The 19,733-nt window shown below is 42.6% G+C and overlaps 1 protein-coding gene across 1 annotated transcript; it reads left to right on the top strand.

Annotated features, from left to right (window-relative positions):
* Positions 1-508: 508 nt before the first annotated feature.
* LOC109875859 (BCL2/adenovirus E1B 19 kDa protein-interacting protein 2-like) lies at positions 509-18,901 on the top strand. The gene is made up of 10 exons (XM_020468290.2): positions 509-713; positions 1,254-1,385; positions 1,560-1,633; positions 1,731-1,970; positions 2,297-2,494; positions 2,684-2,786; positions 2,872-3,003; positions 16,893-16,979; positions 17,265-17,363; positions 17,632-18,901. Exons 2-10 carry the CDS (start codon positions 1,288-1,290, stop codon positions 17,654-17,656), a joined length of 1,056 nt encoding a protein of 351 aa, XP_020323879.2. The 5' UTR covers positions 509-713; positions 1,254-1,287; the 3' UTR covers positions 17,657-18,901.
* The last annotated feature ends 832 nt before the right edge of the window (positions 18,902-19,733 follow it).

The raw sequence follows: 19,733 nt of genomic DNA, 5'->3' as shown, positions 1-19,733 counted from the left end.
AACTGCAGTCAGAGTGCAGTATAACTGCAGTTCAAATGCAGTGCACTGCAGTTATTCTGCAATTATTGCATCCAAAATACCAGACTGCAGTTATTGCACATTTACTGCAGTTTCAAAACTGCAATCTTTTTTTGTAAAGGTTACACCCAACTAAAATCCAGTGTCATGGTGAATGTTTTGGTTGATTTCATGTTGAATTCAAATTAGTTGACAACTCAAGGATGTTTTGTGCCCAAAACATCCCTGGGTACAAAATCTATTATGTCAATTTTCTATGGGCCTTTCAAATCTACAGAAGCACATACCTTTTAGTATCAGAATAGGGGTTATGATATTTGTATGTATGTTTTATAGTATAAATATCATTGAGACAAAGCTTTTTTTCTGCCCATGTTGTAATCATTTGTTTCAGTGCTGACGTTTTTGTTTGATTCAAGATGTCACACAGCCCAGTAGCCTGATTACTGAACAAGCATGCACACGTTTTCACTCTAGAGTTTGTGCAGTCAATCCATGTTTCCTTGGTTACAGGGATGGGCTCCACTGGCAATAAATACACCACACCTTGACTGACTCTCAGGTGTGGCAATTGTGTCCGCGTAATTATGAGTTCAGCAAAGCCATAACGTTTACCTCTTTCACTGAAAAGTTACTGTACTTTTACAAAGACATTGAAAAGCTTGTCGGCCCGTGAACCAAATACCATCAACAAGGTAATGTTACACATGTGTTGCTTCGTATTGTATCTACGCACACGCATTCATGTCTCAAATTGTGTTTACCACTTCATCGCATGAATCTAAGCAAGACAAACGTGGTGATATTGGGGCAATTTAAATGTGTTTTTACTGGTGTAAGGGTCTTACAAAAGTAATTTTACATTTCCATTGTAATACAAGTTTTGAAAAATAAAGTCCAAAACGGTGAAAGTCAGGGGTGTTGAATGCCTTGCCTTAGATACCGTACTATAGTACATTTATTGCGATCCATAAAACTGAACAGTGTACGTCTCTACGTTTTCCACTAGAGGCCAGCATAGGAAAAAATCCCCCAGTATCCAATAATTTGGCAGAACTGATCAGACATTAACTTGTTGGTGTTATATTTTTTTGTATCGTAATTTCTTTTCACACTCTTTATTCTTCTCAAATTAAAATATGAAGTTACAGCAAAAGTGGCTCCTCAGTTGTAATAACTGTTTGGACTTGGTTTGCTGATACTCTGACATCAACTGTGTTCACCGCTACTATCAGGAAACTTGCCACTGTGAACCTACACAGCAACAACATGGAGCAAAGAGAGGAGGCGCAAGAAGAGGAGGAGGAGGAGGAGGAGGAGGAGGAGGAGGAGGAGGAGGAGGAGGAGAAGGACATGCACATTCCCAGGTCAGAGGTTATGGTCATCAGACTGAATTATTTTGGTTGGACTAAATTCAATACATTAGTTATATTATCAACATACTAAATATCCAAACATCTGTTTTTTTTTGTACAATGAAACATCTATATCTAATTACAATTCCGTAGATATATAATTGTTGACCTTTCTTAATATTGTAGGTCACATCCCAGGAATGCTCATGGCACAAATGAAGTCTTGGGGAACCCCACATTAGCTGATGATGACAGACCAGGTAACACTTCAATTCAAAATGGCAATGTTGTAACAGAACAGTCACTGTTATAAAGCTACATATAAATACAAATCCTAGTAATTAAATGTCATGGTAGACCCGCCCAGCAGCCTGGCTCTGATGGAGCCCCGACCCAGGAAGAAACGCCTGATGGCCCCTGCCCTAAGTCTGACACTGGATCGCAGTGACTCGGCGGTGTCCGACGACTATGCCCCTGCTGCCCTCATTCCCTCCCACGACGACGACGACCTGGGACTGGACTTCGACTTGGATGCCATGGAAACGCCCTCGGACAGCGAGTCCCTCCACTTTCCAGTGCACGACATGGATTTGGAGGGTGAGGACAGGGTGCAGTGGACACGACAGACTAACAGCCTTTATCTTTGGTCTGTTTATTCACTCTCACAGGTTCAAGATCAACCCATTAACTTATTGAACCACTATCACTTTGATTATATTTGACATTTTTCACATTAGATAAGACAGAAATGTTGGACAATACATAATATAGCTATTATCTTTATATATGCTTTGTATTAGGTGATCTTGACCCAATATATATAATATATTATAGATAGTACACAACCACTCTCTGTCTATGCATTGTGTTACCTACCGGACATTATGGGAAATTTACCATTGAAACATTATTCCCATTCAAAGATGATCTGGGAGTGGCATCATGTTGCCATAAGGCCCGTGGGTCAGTACCAGAGCAGATAGGAGTGGGCTCTCTTGACCAAGACCAGGTGGACAGCCAGGGCACTAGGTGGCGCAGGTTCTGCATGGGAGACCCTCCTCAGGAGAGTCTGGTCAACATGAGTGTACTGGAGCCTTACCTTCGAGTCTTGTCCCATGGGGGTGAGTCCAGATTCCCAGCACTTACTTAACCTATCGGACATTATGCGAGAATGTGAGTTTTTTTCAGGCCAATGGAATTCGGCTAATGTGAGCGTTTGTTGTGAGATCAACTTGGATGACACAAAGAGCGTCTTCACTTTTTTTTTTCATCTTTATTTTTCCCTCATCCAAATGTTGTTTTCCTTCCAGGTTACTATGGAGATGGGTCTAATGACATCATTGTGTTCTCTTCCTGCTATCTCCCTGAAAACACAATGGAGAACTACCAGTATGTCATGGACAACCTATTCAGGTGTGAGAGCTAATAGTAAAACACTATCTGTATTGGCCACTCTTCAGGTCAACATAACTAACCCCAGCACCACTAAACATTGCAGGTACATTGTGGGAACATTGGACCTGATGGTGGCGGAGAACTACGCCATTGTGTACCTATGTGCCATGGCCCAGCGCAACAAGCTCCCCGGCATTGGCTGGCTCAGAGAGTGTTATACCACCATTGACAGAAGGTTAGTTCTGTTTACTCAAATGGGCTTAGTTTGTGGTCCTATTTCAGAAAACTATATTCCACAGTGAGTAACAAAACAGTACAAAAATCTTTCAACTCATCAGTCTCTCATGTCAGTCAAGTCTCCAAGTTGTAGACCACGTTCCAAGCCGTCTACATTACAGTCATCAACTGTGCAATCAGAATGCTCAGGATGTGGTTAGTGGATATGTTTAACAGCTATCCAGGCATTGTGAGATCTGGAAACTGTAATGTAGTTCGCATGGAATGCAGCCAAAGTCAAGTCTCAAGTTATTTTATGCCAAGTAATTAAGTCTCAAGTAATCAAAATCGTTGAAATTTGTGGAAAATCAACTAAGCAGGCTATCTCAAGACTTCGAAGGAGAGCAGGATGTTTTCAGTGTCAACTGTACAGGTGAAAACTGGATGACAATAGTGCCTAGTGTGTTGCATATTCAAGTGTGCAATTTTAGATTTTCCCGCCAAAACCCTCTCTGCTAGCAGGTTCTGTTTGTTCAGTAAGACCCAGACAGGAACGGTCCTTAGCCACCCGTTGTTCCAGATGATCTTGAAGAGGTTTAGTGCCTCCTGTATCGCCATGTCATAGCTGCTGCTGTCCACCACAAAAAGAAGATCCCACACATCAGCAAAACATTGCATCCACTTTCTGCTTTTGTACCTCTGACCTCTAACATTAGATAAATTAAACCTTGAAAACATCTCACATCACTGAAGCCTTTTTACTGTTGTTTTGTATGGAATGCATTTTATCCTCTGCACTGAGTTCCACATGTAAATATGGCATCTGATTTACTATCGTGCTTTTCCCAGATTCGCCAGCTCCTAACGGTAGTAACTGGCACTGGCAAGTTATTTGGTTATTCTGCTTGTCTTCTCGTAGCTGTTTATTAAATCCTTTTGTTCGCTTCTCTCCGTGCCTTCTGAACACGTTGGTCTTTACTGCACAGGCAACCCATATTAAATGAATAATACTAGATTCCGAGACTTACCAAAGAAAAAAACAACTTTTCAAAATGTTAGAATTAGTTACGTTTGTAGGCCTACTGCCAGTTACAATTAAAATACAACCGGTCGATTAAGGCCTTGACCGTATCAGTTAAGCCTACTTCTTTATACACTTTGCCTAATTAGTTGACAAGTGTACATTTAATATATATATATATATATATATATATATATATATATATATATATATATATATATATATATATAAATAAATAAAATAAGTCTATTTTCAGTCTGAGAAATTAAGAAAATGGCAAAGTGTTTACAACAGACCCCTTCCTCCCCTAAAATGGCACTCTGGCAACGAAGTGGGACGACACAGAACGCGTCCTCTGCCCCTCAGAAGGTTGATTCCTAGAACGTTTTCACTGTGAATCCGCAATGAAGTCATCAAGCATAATGAAGATGTAAATGTTCAGCAATGAATCTAAATATAGGCTATGTGTTTTCAAATCGAAATTCCCACGATGTCTTACTGTGGAGACACACTGAATTTTAGCGCTATTCTCTAGAATCAATCGATTTTCACGAGTAGCCCAGAATTCTGACATTCAAAACAATGCAGTTCCGTCAAAGCGGAAGCGGTGGCTATATGTTCCTCTTCCCTTCCCCACGGCGAGAGTAAAGCAGGTGGAAGAACGATAATTTAGAATGAAACTTCTGAAACAAATGTTTCCGCAATTCCACTCAAATGGACGCATGCGATCATTACATAAAGCTTGTTGCTGATTCGATAGTCTTGCTGTAGCAGCATTGCCCAAATTGTATATGTATATTCTTTATTGCCAAACCTTGTAATTTCCCCAACTTGGCATCTAGTGAAATAAATGTAGAACTCGGCTAGTGGGAACGTGTTGTTTGTTTTAGGAAGTTGTGTAGAAGAAGAATTATTGTATCGAATGTGAATGATCCAGGGTGTAGTCCTTAAAGTTCAACTTGCTCTGATATGATCTGGCTGTATGCAAATCAGGGCAAAACACTCCACCCAAAACCTGTTAATTTGTAGTATTCTATGGTCCATTCAAATAAATTATATCATTATATGACATATTTTATTCAGCTGGGCAATTTGTTGTATGAATGATATAGTAGTGTCCCTACTCAAAGGCATGTAAGCCTAGTAGTTGATTAGTCTGGCTAACACATAACACTCAAAAGTCCTCTAGAGTCAGGAATGGCTCCTTGATGTTGTCGTCACAATGCGTCAATGATGGGGGCTGTGCTTTTACAGGTTGGCTCTACTCTGTGTCTGTCACTCAAACACCCACAGGCACAGACCCAGAGTGCTGCCCCTTTCAATTACAATGTTTTGATTTTCAAATCCAAACAACAAGAGGTCTCAACCCCCGAGGAAAAGAACTACATTTGAGAGAACCAATCAGACCAGTGTGGTCAAAGCTCTCCCTGTGCTGTGAGTCACATGGGTTGTGTCATCCAGGTTAGTAGCCTGAACCACCATCCTGACTGCTGCGCTCTACTTTAGTGAAACAGAATATCAGCTACCATGTCGAGTCTCAAGTCATTGAATTTGTGACTCATCGTGATCTAACTCAAGTCTGCACCTCATTAGGTAATTACTATGTAATGAATATTTAACCATACTATCAAAGTAATACCAGTAGGTTACTTTTATACCACTACCAGTACTTTTTAAAATATTTTTTATAAACAACTTAAAGCATAAACCTGCAGTTAAACCCTCAGTAAATATTCCCAAGTAATGCCATGTACTGTATACTTAAATAAATTGTGTATGAGAGTTTGAATGTGCAACCATACTGTATGTACAGTATAGGAAGAAACACACAGCAAGTAGCTGGCCATAAGTGTGTCCCATTGGGCCTTAGCATCCAACAAGTTCACGAGAGCCTGCTTTGTCACTCCTCCTTCTTCAGCCAGAGGATGGCGTCAAAGCCAAAGTGTAGTTATGAGTTTCCTCCTGACTTCCCTCACAGCCAACCTATAGTTCTCAGGCTAGGAGGAAGTAGATTCCAGGGTCGTGTTCATTAGGCACCAAATGGAAGAAAATGGACTGAAACAGGTACGGACTACATGGACTTTTAAAACGTTTGACATTGCGTGCCCTAATGAACACAACCTTGTCATGAGTGTTATTTTTTTCAGGATGGTTACAACAGTGTCCAAAGGCTTGTGTGCAGTATGGCCACTAACATACATTTTGAGAAAGCTTTGATGTTCTAAACCTCGACCCGGGTCTCCTTGATCCTAATAATGTGACTAAATGTCTGGACCCAGTAAAGGTTTCAAGTGAACTGCAGGAGGAAAACAACTGCTAAGACCATCACACTAACCTAGTATCTTGTTGAAATGAAGGTCTAAACTTGACTATTCATGTCCCTTTATGTTATCTGAATATACTTAGTCACATATCAAATATGTGTAAAGATTTCTAGAGGTTGCCTTTTGTTCAGACACTCATATTCAGTCGGAAGTTTACATACACTTAGGTTTAAGTCATTAAAACTCATTTTTCACACCACTCCACAAATTTCTGGTTAACAAACTATAGTTTTGGCAAGTCAGTTAGGACATCTACTTTGTGCATGACACAAGTAATTTTTCCAACAATTGTTTACATACAGATTATTTCACTTCAAGCACTGTATCACAATTCCAGTGGGTCAGACATTTACATACACACTAAGTTGAGTGTACCTTTAAACAGCTTGGAAAATTCCAGAAAATTATGTCATGGCTTTAGAAGCTTCTGATAGGCTAATTGACATCATTGGAGTCAATTGGAGGCGTACCTGTGGATGTATTTCAAAGCCTACCTTCAAACTCTGTGCCTCTTTGCTTGACATCATGGGAAAATCAAAAGACCTCAGAAAAAAATTGTAGATCTCCACAAGTCTGGTTCATCCTTGAGAGCAATTTCCAAACACCTGAAGGTACCACGTTCATCTGTACAAATAATAGTACGCAAGTATAAACACCATGGGACCACGCAGCCGTCATACCGCTCAGGAAGGAGATGTCTCCTAGAAATGAAAGTACTTTGGTGCGAAAAGTGCAAATCAATCCCAGAACAACAGCAAAGGACCTTGTGAAGATGCTGGAGGAAACAGGTACAAAAGTATCTATATCCACAGTAAAACGAGTCCTATATCAACATAACCTGAAAGACCGCTCAGCAAGGTAGAAGCCTTACTGCTCCAAAACCGCAATAAAAAAAGCCAGACTACGGTTTGCTACTGCATATGGGGACAAAGATCGTACTTTTTGGAGAAATGTCCTCTGGTCTGATGAAACAAAAATAGAACTGTTTGGCCATAATGGCCATCGTTATGTTTGGAGGAAAAAGGGGGAGGCTTGCAAGCCGAAGAACACCATCCCAACCATGAAGCACGGGGGTGGCAGCTTCATTTTGTGGGGGGAGGGACTGGTGCACTTCACAAAATATATGGCATCATGAGGATGGAAAATTATGTGGATATTTTGAAGAAACATTTCAAGACATCAGTCAGGAAGTTAATGCTTGGTCGCAAATGGGTCTTCCAAATGGACAATGACCCCAAGCATATTTCCAAAGTTGTGGCAAAATGGTTTAAGGACAACAAGGTATTGCAGTGGCCATCACAAAGCCCAGACCTCAATCCTATTGAAGATTTGTGGGCAGAACTGAAAAAGCATGTGAGAGCAAGGAGACCTACAAACCTGACTCAGTTACACCAGCTCTGTCAGGAGGAATGGGCCAAAATTCACCCAACTTATTGTGGGAAGCTTGTGGAAGGCTACCCGAATCATTTGACCCAAGTTAAACCATTTAAATGCAATGCTACCAAATACTAATTAAGTGTATGTAAACTTCTGACCCACTGGGAATGTGATGAAAGAAATCAAAACTGAAATAAATCATTCTCTCTACTATTATTCTGACATTTCACATTCTTAACATAAAGTGGTGTTCCTAACTGACCTAAGACAGTGAATTTTTACTTGGAATAAATATCAGGAATTGTGAAAAACTGAGTTTAAATGTATTTGGCTAAGGTGTATGTAAACTTCCAACTTCAACTGTATTTGTGATATGGTTTTGGACTCAAGAGACCAGGGATGGTGGAGTACTCAGGTTGCGGTGTAGGGTTTGAGCATAGCCTGAAGGTAGGGAATCAAATCAAATCAAATTTATTTGTCACATATACATGGTTAGCAGATGTTAATGCGAGTGTAGCGAAATGCTTGTGTTCCGACAATGCAGCAATAACCAACGAGTAATCTCACCTAACAATTTCACAAAAACGACCTTATACACACAAGTGTAAAGGAATGAAGAATATGTACATAAAAATATATGAATGAGTGATGGTACAGAACGGCATAGGCAAGATGCAGTAGATCAAGTACAGTATATACATATTAGATGAGTAATGTAGGGTATGTAAACATTATATGAAGTGGCATTGTTTAAAGTGGCTAGTGATAAATTTTTCATACATTTTTACATTATTAAAGTGGCTGGAGTTGAGTCAATGTGTTGGCAGCAGCCACTAAATGTTAGTGATGGCTGTTTAACAGTCTGATGGCCTTGAGATAGAAGCTGCTTTTCAGTGTCTCAGTCCCTGCTTTGATGCACCTGTACTGACCTCGCCTTCTGGATGATAGCGGGGTGAACAGGCAGTGTCTCAGGTGGTTGTTGTTCTTGATGATCTTTATGGCCTTCCTGTGACATCGGTGGTGTAGTTGTCCTGGAGGGCAGGTAGTTTGCCCCCGGTGATGCGTTGTGCAGACCTCACTAGAGCCTTACAGTTGTGTGCGGAACAGTTGCCATACCAGGCGGTGATACAGCCCGACAGGATGCTCTCGATTGTGCATCTGTAAAAGTTTGTGAGTGCTTTTGGTGACAAGCCAAATTTCTTCAGCCTCCTGAGGTTGAAGAGGCGCTGCTGCGCCTTCTTCACCACGCTGTCTGTGTGGGTCGACCAATTCAGTTTGTCCGTGATGTGTACGCCGAGGAACTTAAAACTTACTACCCTCTCCATTACCGTCCCGTCGATGTGGATAGGGGGGTGCTCCCTCTGCTGTTTCCTGAAGTCCATGATCATATCCTTTGTTTTGTTGACGTTGAGTGTGAGGTTATTTTCCTGGCACCACACTCCGAGGGCCCTCACCTCCTCCCTGTAGGCCGTCTCGTCGTTGTTGGTAATCAAGCCTACCACTGTAGTGTCGTCTGCAAACTTGATGATTGAGTTGGAGGCGTGGGTGAACAGGGAGTACAGAAGAGGGCTCAGAACGCACCCTTGTTGGGCCCCAGTGTTGAGGATCAGCGGGGTGGAGATGTTACCTACCCTCACCACCTGGGGGCGGCCCGTCAGGAAGTCCAGTACCCAGTTGCACAGGGCGGGGTCGAGACCCAGGGTCTCGAGCTTGATGACGAGTTTGGAGGGTACTATAGTGTTAAATGCTGAGCTGTAGTCGATGAACAGCATTCTCACATAGGTATTCTTCTTATCCAGATGGGTTAGGGCAGTGTGCAGTGTGGTTGCGATTGCGTCGTCTTTGGAGCTATTGGGGCGGTAAGCAAATTGGAGTGGATCTAGGGCGTCAGGTAGGGTGGAGGTGATATGGTCCTTGACTAGTCTCTCAAAGCACTTCATGATGACGGAAGTGAGTGCTACAGGGCGGTAGTCATTTAGCTCAGTTACCTTTGCTTTCTTGGGAACAGGAACAATGGTGGCCCTCTTGAAGCATGTGGGAACAGCATACTTGGATAAGGATTGATTGAATATGTCCGTAAACACACCAGCCAGCTGGTCTGCGCATGCTCTGAGGATGTGGCTGGGGATGCCGTCTGGGCCTGCAGCCTTGCAAGGGTTAACACGCTTAAATGTTTTACTCACGTCGGCTCCAGTGAAGGAGAGTCTGCAGGTTTTGGTAGCGGGCCGTGTCAGTGGCACTGTATTGTCCTCAAAGCGAGCAAAGAAGTTGTTTAGTCTGTCTGGGAGCAAGACATCCTGGTCCGCGACGGGGCTGGTTTTCTTTTCGTAATCCGTGATTGACTGTAGACCCTGCCACATACCTCTTGTGTCTGAGCCGTTGAATTGCGATTCTACTTTGTCTCAATACTGACGCTTAGCTTGTTTGATTGCCTTGCGGAGGGAATAGCTACACTGTTTGTATTCAGTCATGTTTCCGGTCACCTTGACCTGATTAAAAGCAATGGTTTGCGCTTTCAGTTTCGGGCGAATGCTGCCATCAATCCACGGTTTCTGGTTTGTGAATGTTTGAATAGTTGCTGTGGGTACGACTTCACCGATGCGACAACACCGATGCGATGGCCGGTATATCTTGCTGCTCAGTTGGCAGGTATCATTGCCTTGTAGTGGATGCGAGCTTCAACTGGAATCCAGTGGAGTGTGTGGAGGAGCGGGGTGACATGGGAGAATTTGGTACGGTTGAACACTAGTTGGGCTGCAGCGTTCTGGATAAGTTGCAGGGGTTTAATGCACAAGCGGGGAGCCCAGCCAGCAGTGAGTTGCAGTAGTCCAGATGAGAGATGACAAGTGTCTGGATTAGGACTTGCGCTACTTCCTGTGTGAGGTAGGGTCGTACTCTACAGATGTTGTAGAGCATGAACCTGCAGGAGCAAGTCACTGCTTTAATGTTTGCAATGACAGGATGTTGTCCAGGGTCACGTCAAGATTTTTTGCACTTTGGGAGCGGGACACCACGGAGTTGTCAACCGTGATGGAGCGGGCAGGCCTTCCTCGGAAGAAAGAGCAGCTCCATGTTGTCGAGGTTGAGCTTGTAGTGGTGGGCCGACATCTAAGCTGAGATATCTGCCAGACACACAGAGACGTGTATCACCACCTGGTGGAATGGGGAGCAGAATGGGGAGAAAAGTGTCATCCATATAGCAATCAAAGGAGAGACCATGTGAGGATATGACAGAGCCGAGTGACTTGGTGTATACAGTAGAGAGAAGAGGAGAGAGCCTAGAACCGAACCCTGGGGGACACCAGTAGTGGGAATACGTGCTTCCGACACAGATCCTCTCCACCTCACCTGATAGGAGCAGTCTGCCAGGTAGGATGTAATCCTACAGACCCTGAGACTCCCAGCCCTGAGAGGGTGAAGAGGAGGATCTGATGGTTCACTGTGTTGATGGCAGCGGATAGATATAGGAGGATGAGAACAGAGGAGAGAGAGTCAGCTTTGCTAGTGCGGAGAGCCTCTGTGACACAACGAAGATCAGTCTCAGTTGAGTGACCAATCTTAAAGCCTGACGTTCCGAGAGAGATAGCGAGAGAGTTGGTAAGAGACATCACACAAGTGTTTTGGAAAGAAAATAAGCAAGGGATACCTGTCAGTCGTTTTTGATGTCAGAGGGGTCGAACATTGGTTTCTTGTGGAGGGGAGAGACTCAGAAGAGACGCAGCCAGTGAGTTGATTAGGGAAGTGAGGAGTGGGAGGTCTCCAGGGATGGTCTGGGGAAGGGAGGAGGGGATTGGGTTGAGCGGGCAGGTTGTCAGGTGGCCGGACCTCACTAGTCGCAGGATTTAATCTGGAGAGAGAGGGGATAAAGAGGTCAAGGTTTACGGTAGTTCTGCGTGAGTAGGACCAGTGGATAGGCTGAGAGAATGAGCTGATGTCATCACCCTTCTTTTCAAAGTGGTTGATAAAGTTGTCCGCAGAGAGGGAGGAGGGAGTGGCTGGACGATTAAGGAGGGAGGAGAAGGTGGAAAAGTGTTTCCTAGGGTTAAAGGCAGATCTTGAAATTGAATGATAAAAAGTGGCTTAAGCAGTGAATACAGAGAAAGAGAAGTTAGAGAGGAGGGAGTGAAGGGATGATAGGTCCTCCGGAAGTGTCATTTGCGCTCAGCAAGTGTATTGCCTGCCTTGTCAGTGGGAGGGGACTGGGGAAGGGTCAAAGTGGCAAGGAGGGGAAAGAAAGAGTTGGAAAGAAATTAATCGAAGGCAGACGTCGGGAGGTTGAAGTCGCCCATTATGAAGAGCAGTGAGCCATGGTCAGAAAATGAGCTTATCAAGGTATCAAGCTCATTGAGGAACTCTAAGGGCACCTGGTGAATGATAGATGACAACAATGTTAAGCTTGAGAGGACAAGTGACAGTGACCACATGGAATTCAAATGAGGAGATGGAGAGGTGAGTGAAAATCTCTACTTAAGAGAAATGAGCAGCCATGTGCCACCACCGCGATGACCAGATGCTCACGGACTATGAGAGAACACATAGTCAGATGAATAGAGATCAGCTGGAGTAGCAGTGTTGTCTGGGCTGATACATGTCTCCGTCAGGGCTAAAAAGTCAAGGGACTGAAGGGCAGCATAGGCTGAGATTAACTGTGTTCTTGACCACAGATTGGCAGTTCCAAACGCTGGCGGAGTCCAAGAATTCCACATGGGTTGTGCATGGAGGGTACACTAAATTAGAAGGTCAAGGGGAGCGGGAGCGTCTAAAGCCTACACGGAGAGGAGCGGACTGGGATAGAAAACACACACACATATACTGAACAAAAATATAAACACAACATGCAACAATTTCAAAGATTTTACGAAGTTACAGTTCATGTAAGGAAATCAGTCAATTTAAATAAATTCATTAGGCCCTATTCTATGGATTTCACAGGACAGGGCGTGGGTACAGTAGGTGGGCCTTGGAGGGCATAGGCCCATCCACTTGGCAGCCAGGCCCACCCACTACGGAGCCAGGCACAGCCAATCCGAATGAGTTTTTCCCCACAAAAGGACTTGATTACAGACAGAAATACTCCTCAGCACCCCTCCTCAGATGATCCTGCAGGTGAAGAAGCCAGATGTAGAGGTCCTGAGCTGGCATGCTTAAACATGGCCTGTGGTTGTGAGGCCATTTGGGCATACTGCCAAATTCTCTAAAACAACATTGGAGGCAGCTTATGGTAAAGATATTAACATTCAATTCTCTGGCAACAGCTCTAGCGGACAGTCCTGCAGTCAGCATGCCAATTGCACGCTCCCTCAAAATCTGTGGCATTGTGTTGGTAACAAAACTTCACATTTTATAGTGGCCTTTTATTGTCCCCAGCACAAGGTGCACCTGTGGAATGATCATGCTGTCTAATCAGCTTCTTGATATGTCACACCTCTCAGGTGGATGAATTATCTTGGCAAAGGTTATAAATGCTCACTAACAGGGATGTAAACAAATTTGTGCACAACATTTTAGAGAAGTAAGCTTTTTGTGCGTTTGGAATTTTTCTGGGATTTTGTATTTCAGCTCATGAAGCATGAAACGTCCGATTTTTTAAATGTATTTGTAATAATGACAATTACAACAATACTGAATTAACACTTATTTTAACTTAATATAATACATTAATAAAATCAATTTAGCCTCAAGTAAATAATGAAACATGTTCAATTTGGTTTAAATAATGCAAAAACAAAGTGTTGGAGAAGAAAAGTAAAAGTGCAAAATGTGCCATGTAAGAAAGCTAACGTTTAAGTTCCTTGCTCACAACATGAGAACATATGAAAGCTGGTGGTTCCTTTTAACATGAGTCTTCAATATTCCAAGGTAAGAGGTTTTAGGTTGTAGTTATTATAGGAATTAGAGTACTATTTCTCTCTATACCATTTGTATTTCATATACCTTTGACTATTGGATGTTCTTATAGGCACTTTAGTATTGCCAGTGTAACAGTATAGCTTCCGTCCCTCTCCTCGCCCCTACCTGGGCTCGAACCAGGAACACATCGACAACAGCCACACTCGAAGCAGCGTTACCCATTGCTCCACAAAAACCGCGACCCATGCAGAGCAAGGGGAACAACCACTCCAAGTTTCAGAGTGAGTGACATTTGAAACGCTATTAGCGCGCACCTCACTAACTAGCTAGCCATTTCACATCGGTTACACCACCAGCCTAATCTCGGGAGATGATAGGCTTGGAGTCATAAACAGCAGAGCTGCTGGCAAAATGCACGAGAGTGCTGTTTGAATGAATGCTTACGAGCCTGCTGGTGCCTACCATCGCTCAGTCAGACTGCTCTATCAAATCATAAACTTAGTTATAACATAATAACACACAGAAATACGAGCCTTAGGTCATTAATATGGTTGAATCCCGAAACTATCATCTCGAAAACAAGAGGTTTATTCTTTCAGTGAAATACGGAACCGTTCCATATTTTATCTAACGGGTGGCCTCCATCAGTCTAAATATTGCTGTTACATTGCACAACCTTCAATGTTATGTCATAATTACGTAAAATTCTGGCAAATTAGGCGGTCCAAACTGTTGCATATACACTGACTGCGTGCAATGAACGCAAGAGAAGTGACACAATTTCACCTGGTTAATATTGCCTGCTAGCCTGGATTTCTTTAAGCTAAATATGCAGGTTTAAAAATATATACTTCTGTGTATTGATTTTAAGAAAGGCATTGATGTTTATGGTTAGGTACACATTGGAGCAAGGACAGTCCTTTTTCACAAATAAGCACCGCATGGATTATATGCAACGCAGGACACGCTAGATAAACTAGTAATATCATCAACCATGTGTAGTTAACTAGTGATTATGATTGATTGATTGTTTTATATAAGATAAGTTTAATGCTAGCTAGCAACTTACCTTGGCTTACTGCATTTGCGTAACAGGCAGTCTCTTCGTGGAGTGCAATGAGGCAGGTGGTTAGAGCATTGGACTAGTTAACTGTAAGGTTGCAAGATGCAAAGGTGTAAAAAATAAAAACATTTGTAAAAAATTGGCCAAATCGGTATCCAAAAATACCGATTTCCGATTGTTATGAAAACTTGAAATCAGCCAAAATTAAATCGGCCATTCCGATTGATCGGTCGACCTCTTCTTTCAATAGTTCTACATAGAACATGCTTTTCGGTCCAGGAGTAGGTCTAACCCGTGTCTGGCAAAGCGGCCCTTAGAGTCTACAGACATGTTCCTTTGTGATGTGTTCTCTACCAATAGAGCTAGCGGTCTGCCTTTTGACACCTGACAGTGTCTATCCAACTTCCCCTCTCACTTCCTCTTGTTTGGCTTGGCCCCTGTTAGTGTGAGAGGTAGACTCCTTACTCAGCAGTTTGCGCCTGTCTGGGGAGTAACAGACTGGGCCCCAAAGAACCTCTGGTAAAGATACAGGTCTTACGGAAGGGTTTAAACCGTCAATCATGGTGATGTGACAGGTGTGTGAGGGAGGTAGTGGACAACCGCAGTAGATACAGTGCCTTGCGAAAGTATTCGGCCCCCTTGAACTTTGCGACCTTTTGCCACATTTCAGGCTTCAAACATAAAGATATAAAACTGTATTTTTTTGTGAAGAATCAACAACAAGTGGGACACAATCATGAAGTGGAACGACATTTATTGGATATTTCAAACTTTTTTAACAAATCAAAAACTGAAAAATTGGGCGTGCAAAATTATTCAGCCCCTTTACTTTCAGTGCAGCAAACTCTCTCCAGAAGTTCAGTGAGGATCTCTGAATGATCCAATGTTGACCTAAATGACTAATGATGATAAATACAATCCACCTGTGTGTAATCAAGTCTCCGTATAAATGCACCTGCACTGTGATAGTCTCAGAGGTCCGTTAAAAGCGCAGAGAGCATCATGAAGAACAAGGAACACACCAGGCAGGTCCGAGATACTGTTGTGAAGAAGTTTAAAGCCGGATTTGGATACAAAAAGATTTCCCAAGCTTTAAACATCCCAAGGAGCACTGTGCAAGCGATAATATTGAAATGGAAGGAGTATCAGACCACTGCAAATCTACCAAGACCTGGCCGTCCCTCTAAACTTTCCGCTCATACAAGGAGAAGACTGATCAGAGATGCAGCCAAGAGGCCCATGATCACTCTGGATGAACTGCAGAGATCTACAGCTGAGGTGGGAGACTCTGTCCATAGGACAACAATCAGTCGTATATTGCACAAATCTGGCCTTTATGGAAGAGTGGCAAGAAGAAAGCCATTTCTTAAAGATATCCATAAAAAGTGTCGTTTAAAGTTTGCCACAAGCCACCTGGGAGACACACCAAACATGTGGAAGAAGGTGCTCTGGTCAGATGAAACCAAAATTGAACTTTTTGGCAACAATGCAAAACGTTATGTTTGGCGTAAAAGCAACACAGCTAATCACCCTGAACACACCATCCCCATCCACCATCCTTTTCTTCAGCAGGGACAGGGAAGATGGTTAAAATTGATGGGAAGATGGATGGAGCCAAATACAGGACCATTCTGGAAGAAAACCTGATGGAGTCTGCAAAAGACCTGAGACTGGGACGGAGATTTGTCTTCCAACAAGACATCCAAAACATAAAGCAAAATCTACAATGGAATGGTTCAAAAATAAACATATCTAGGTGTTAGAATGGCCAAGTCAAAGTCCAGACCTGAATCCAATCGAGAATCTGTGGAAAGAACTGAAAACTGCTGTTCACAAATGCTCTCCATCCAACCTCACTGAGCTCGAGCTGTTTTGCAAGGAGGAATGGGAAAACATTTCAGTCTCTCGATGTGCAAAACTGATAGAGACATACTCCAAGCGACTTACAGCTGTAATCGCAGCAAAAGGTGGCGCTACAAAGTATTAACTTAAGGGGGCTGAATAATTTTGCACGCCCAATTTTTCAGTTTTTGATTTGTTAAAAAAGTTTGAAATATCCAATAAATGTCGTTCCACTTCATGATTGTGTCCCACTTGTTGTTGATTCTTCACAAAAAAATACAGTTTTATATCTTTATGTTTGAAGCCTGAAATGTGGCAAAAGGTCGCAAAGTTCAAGGGGGCCGAATACTTTCGCAAGGCACTGTATACTGACAGATTGAAAGAACAACTGTAACCTTTACTCTTTACACTTGATTCTGTTTTTCTCATAGGTTGAGGAAGAGTCTGAAAGCTCTATACATTGTCCACCCAACCTGGTACATCAAGGCCCTGATCACCATCATCAAGCCCTTCATCAGGTGAGGACCACCATCCCCTGAGACACCAAGCCCAGTCTTTCAGGGTTGCTGTTGTTATTGTTGTTGAGTCAATGGGCCCTGTTACTACATGAAGCAAAAAGGGACAGCGATAGAACAATGGGCACTGTTAGAGCAGCCGCCCTGATCTGGTAGCTGTAAGAGTACAAATTTTGTGTATATATTTGATCTAAATCATGCTGTCCACTACGCTTATCTTTATTTTTGACATGTTGGCTCTGTGTCCTCACATAAAACGAATGTCTTCTGGTCCCGTCCTCCTCACAGCTCCAAATTCAGTCGCAAGCTTCAGTTTATCGACAGATTTCGGGAGCTGTCCCAGCACATCCCATTTGAGCGTGTGCAGATCCCCGACTGTGTCAGACAGTGAGTGACCTCATCAGACACTCTCACAAAGAGCTATGTTAATGAATCCATAAATAGAAAAGCCCAACACCTATATGTATTGTGTGACTAATATAAAGTTATTCCTAATCACTCTGTAACTACTATTGAGCAAATAAAATTATTCACTTAAAAAAAAAAATCTGCTTTACAGCGAGAAAAGTGAGCCCTTCTATTGTGACGGTTCATGAAAATGCATGGCCTTTGTGTATGCATTTATAGTTTTCCCAATCTATTTCCATTCACATAGGTTTGACGAGAACATGGACAGGTGACACGTTCAGAATGGTGATCTGGAACACAGTGTAAGTTTAGGTACATGAAGCCAAAAAAGTGGACTAAAAAGGCTCAAATCTGGCAACCCATGACTTTGATACTGAGGATGAACCGGGCTGCCCAATCTAATATCTGTTGTCCTATGAGAACTTTAGTCATACATCACTTGGCAAAGTATCTACTGAAGGACCACAAGTAGATGCACTGTGCACAAAAACTTTATGAACACCTGCTCTTTCCATGACATACTGTCGACTGACCAGGTGAAAGCTATGATCCATTATTGATGTCACTTATTAAATACACTTCAATCAATGTAGATGAAGGGGAAGAAACAGGTTAAAGAAGGATTTGGGCAAGACAAAAGATTAAAGTGCCAGGCGCACCCGTTTGTGTCAAGAACTGCAATGCTGCAGAGTCATTGTCATTCTCAACTGTGTCTTTTGTGTTTCAAGAATGGTCCACCACCCAAAGGGCATCCAGCCAACTTACCCTGCTATTCAGTGGAGTGGTTATGTGGTCTACGATTAAGAGTCTCTTTTCCTAGTTTAAAATGATAAACATTCAAAATTGGCCATGCTGTCACTGAAGCATGCTTTGTGCCGCACTCACACCAATTGTTAACTCAGAACTGCAAAATTTGACTTCAGTGAGTTCAAGACAACTGGGAACTCGGGGAAAAACGAGCTATGCCTGGGAAAATAAATTTTGAACTTTCACCCAACTCAGAACGCAGGCCTCTTTCTAGAGCTATGACCTGAAGATCACTGACGTCATCATGATTCAACTTTTTTGTTGTTGGAGTTCCCAGTTGTCTTGAAAGCAACATAAATCCAGAGAATGCCAGACTTTAATGACAAAGTTTGATGACATTATTTGCTCACGAAGGACCGCCTCGCCACCTTCCTGTTTAAGTGAGCACATCACAGCAAGGTGAGTCCAAAAATGTCTGGTATTGTTACGCCCTGACCATGGAGAGCCTTTTTATTCTCTATTTTGGTTAGGTCGGGGTGTGACTAGGGTGGGTAATCTAGGTTGTTTTATTTCTGTTGGCCTGGTATGGTTCCCAATCAGAGGCAGCTGTTTATCGGTCTCTGATTGGGGATCATATTTAGGCAGCCATTTCCTCACTGTGTCTTGTGGGATCTTGTTTTTGTGTTGCCTGTGAGCACTCCAGAACATCACGTTTAGTTTGTTCTTGTTTTTGTGCCTTTCATTGAATAAACATGTGGAACCCATATCGAGCTGCGCTTTGGTCCTAGTATGCTTTCGATGATCGTGACGTGTGCTGCTGCATAAATGATGTAATATGCCAGGGAGATATATATACTGTAGCTAAGAAAGTAATACTAAGTATGTTGTGTAGTAAGCTTTTAGTAGCCCATGTGCCTCACCCTAATAATTTTCTATTTTCACCTTTTTATTTCACAAACTCTTCTGATTTGGTGGTGCATATGTAGCCTATAAAGTGTTTGAGAAATGTAATCATTGAATATGGTTAGAGCTTTCATTCTGCTTATATGCCCCCTTTATTTATCCTATGTGTTCTCCCTGTACACCAAGTCAGAACCAAAGAATGGCCCATGTTGTGAATTATGTTGCGGTACATCAAAAGTGCTGAACAAATAGTTATATTGACTATGTCCATCCTAGCTTGGTCATTGTCTTAATCAAAATTACAGATTGCCTCTTATCTGCTTGTCGTCCCCTTATGCCATAGTTTGTACATCTCAATTGTCAGTAGAAACCACATTTGTTTAAGCAAGTCAGCCATATCAGCTAAGTCAGTAAATGAGGCTGAATTAACTGTTTCGCTGCCAGACAAGGCTCCTCTGATATCCAGGCGTAGCAGTGGTAAGGTGTTGGGACAGCTTTATGTAGGCCCTAACAGTTTGTGGGCACCGTTATAGTGCAATGAATGTATTGTTTAGTGTTGTGAAGTGGCTTAGCTGGCATTCATCCCACCTTTTTGTGTGCTAAAATCAACACTGACCATATAAATACATCGGTTTTAGGACACTAAAGTGAGGCCTTTTCACACCTTTCTGTTACAAAATACATTTTATAGATTGACAT

This window comes from Oncorhynchus kisutch, linkage group LG14 (genome assembly GCF_002021735.2).
Source record: "Oncorhynchus kisutch isolate 150728-3 linkage group LG14, Okis_V2, whole genome shotgun sequence".
In the NCBI taxonomy this organism is placed as follows: Eukaryota; Metazoa; Chordata; class Actinopteri; order Salmoniformes; family Salmonidae; genus Oncorhynchus; species Oncorhynchus kisutch.
This window is presented reverse-complemented; position numbering and strand designations above follow the sequence as displayed.

Coding starts and splice junctions, on each gene's coding strand:
- LOC109875859 (XM_020468290.2), top strand. CDS start 1,288: ATGGAGCAAAGAGAGGAGGCGCAAGAAGAGGAGGAGGAGGAGGAGGAG. Junction 3,004..16,892: donor TATACCACCATTGACAGAAG/GTTAGTTCTGTT, acceptor TTTTTCTCATAG/GTTGAGGAAGAGTCTGAAAG. Junction 17,364..17,631: donor ATCCCCGACTGTGTCAGACA/GTGAGTGACCTC, acceptor CCATTCACATAG/GTTTGACGAGAACATGGACA.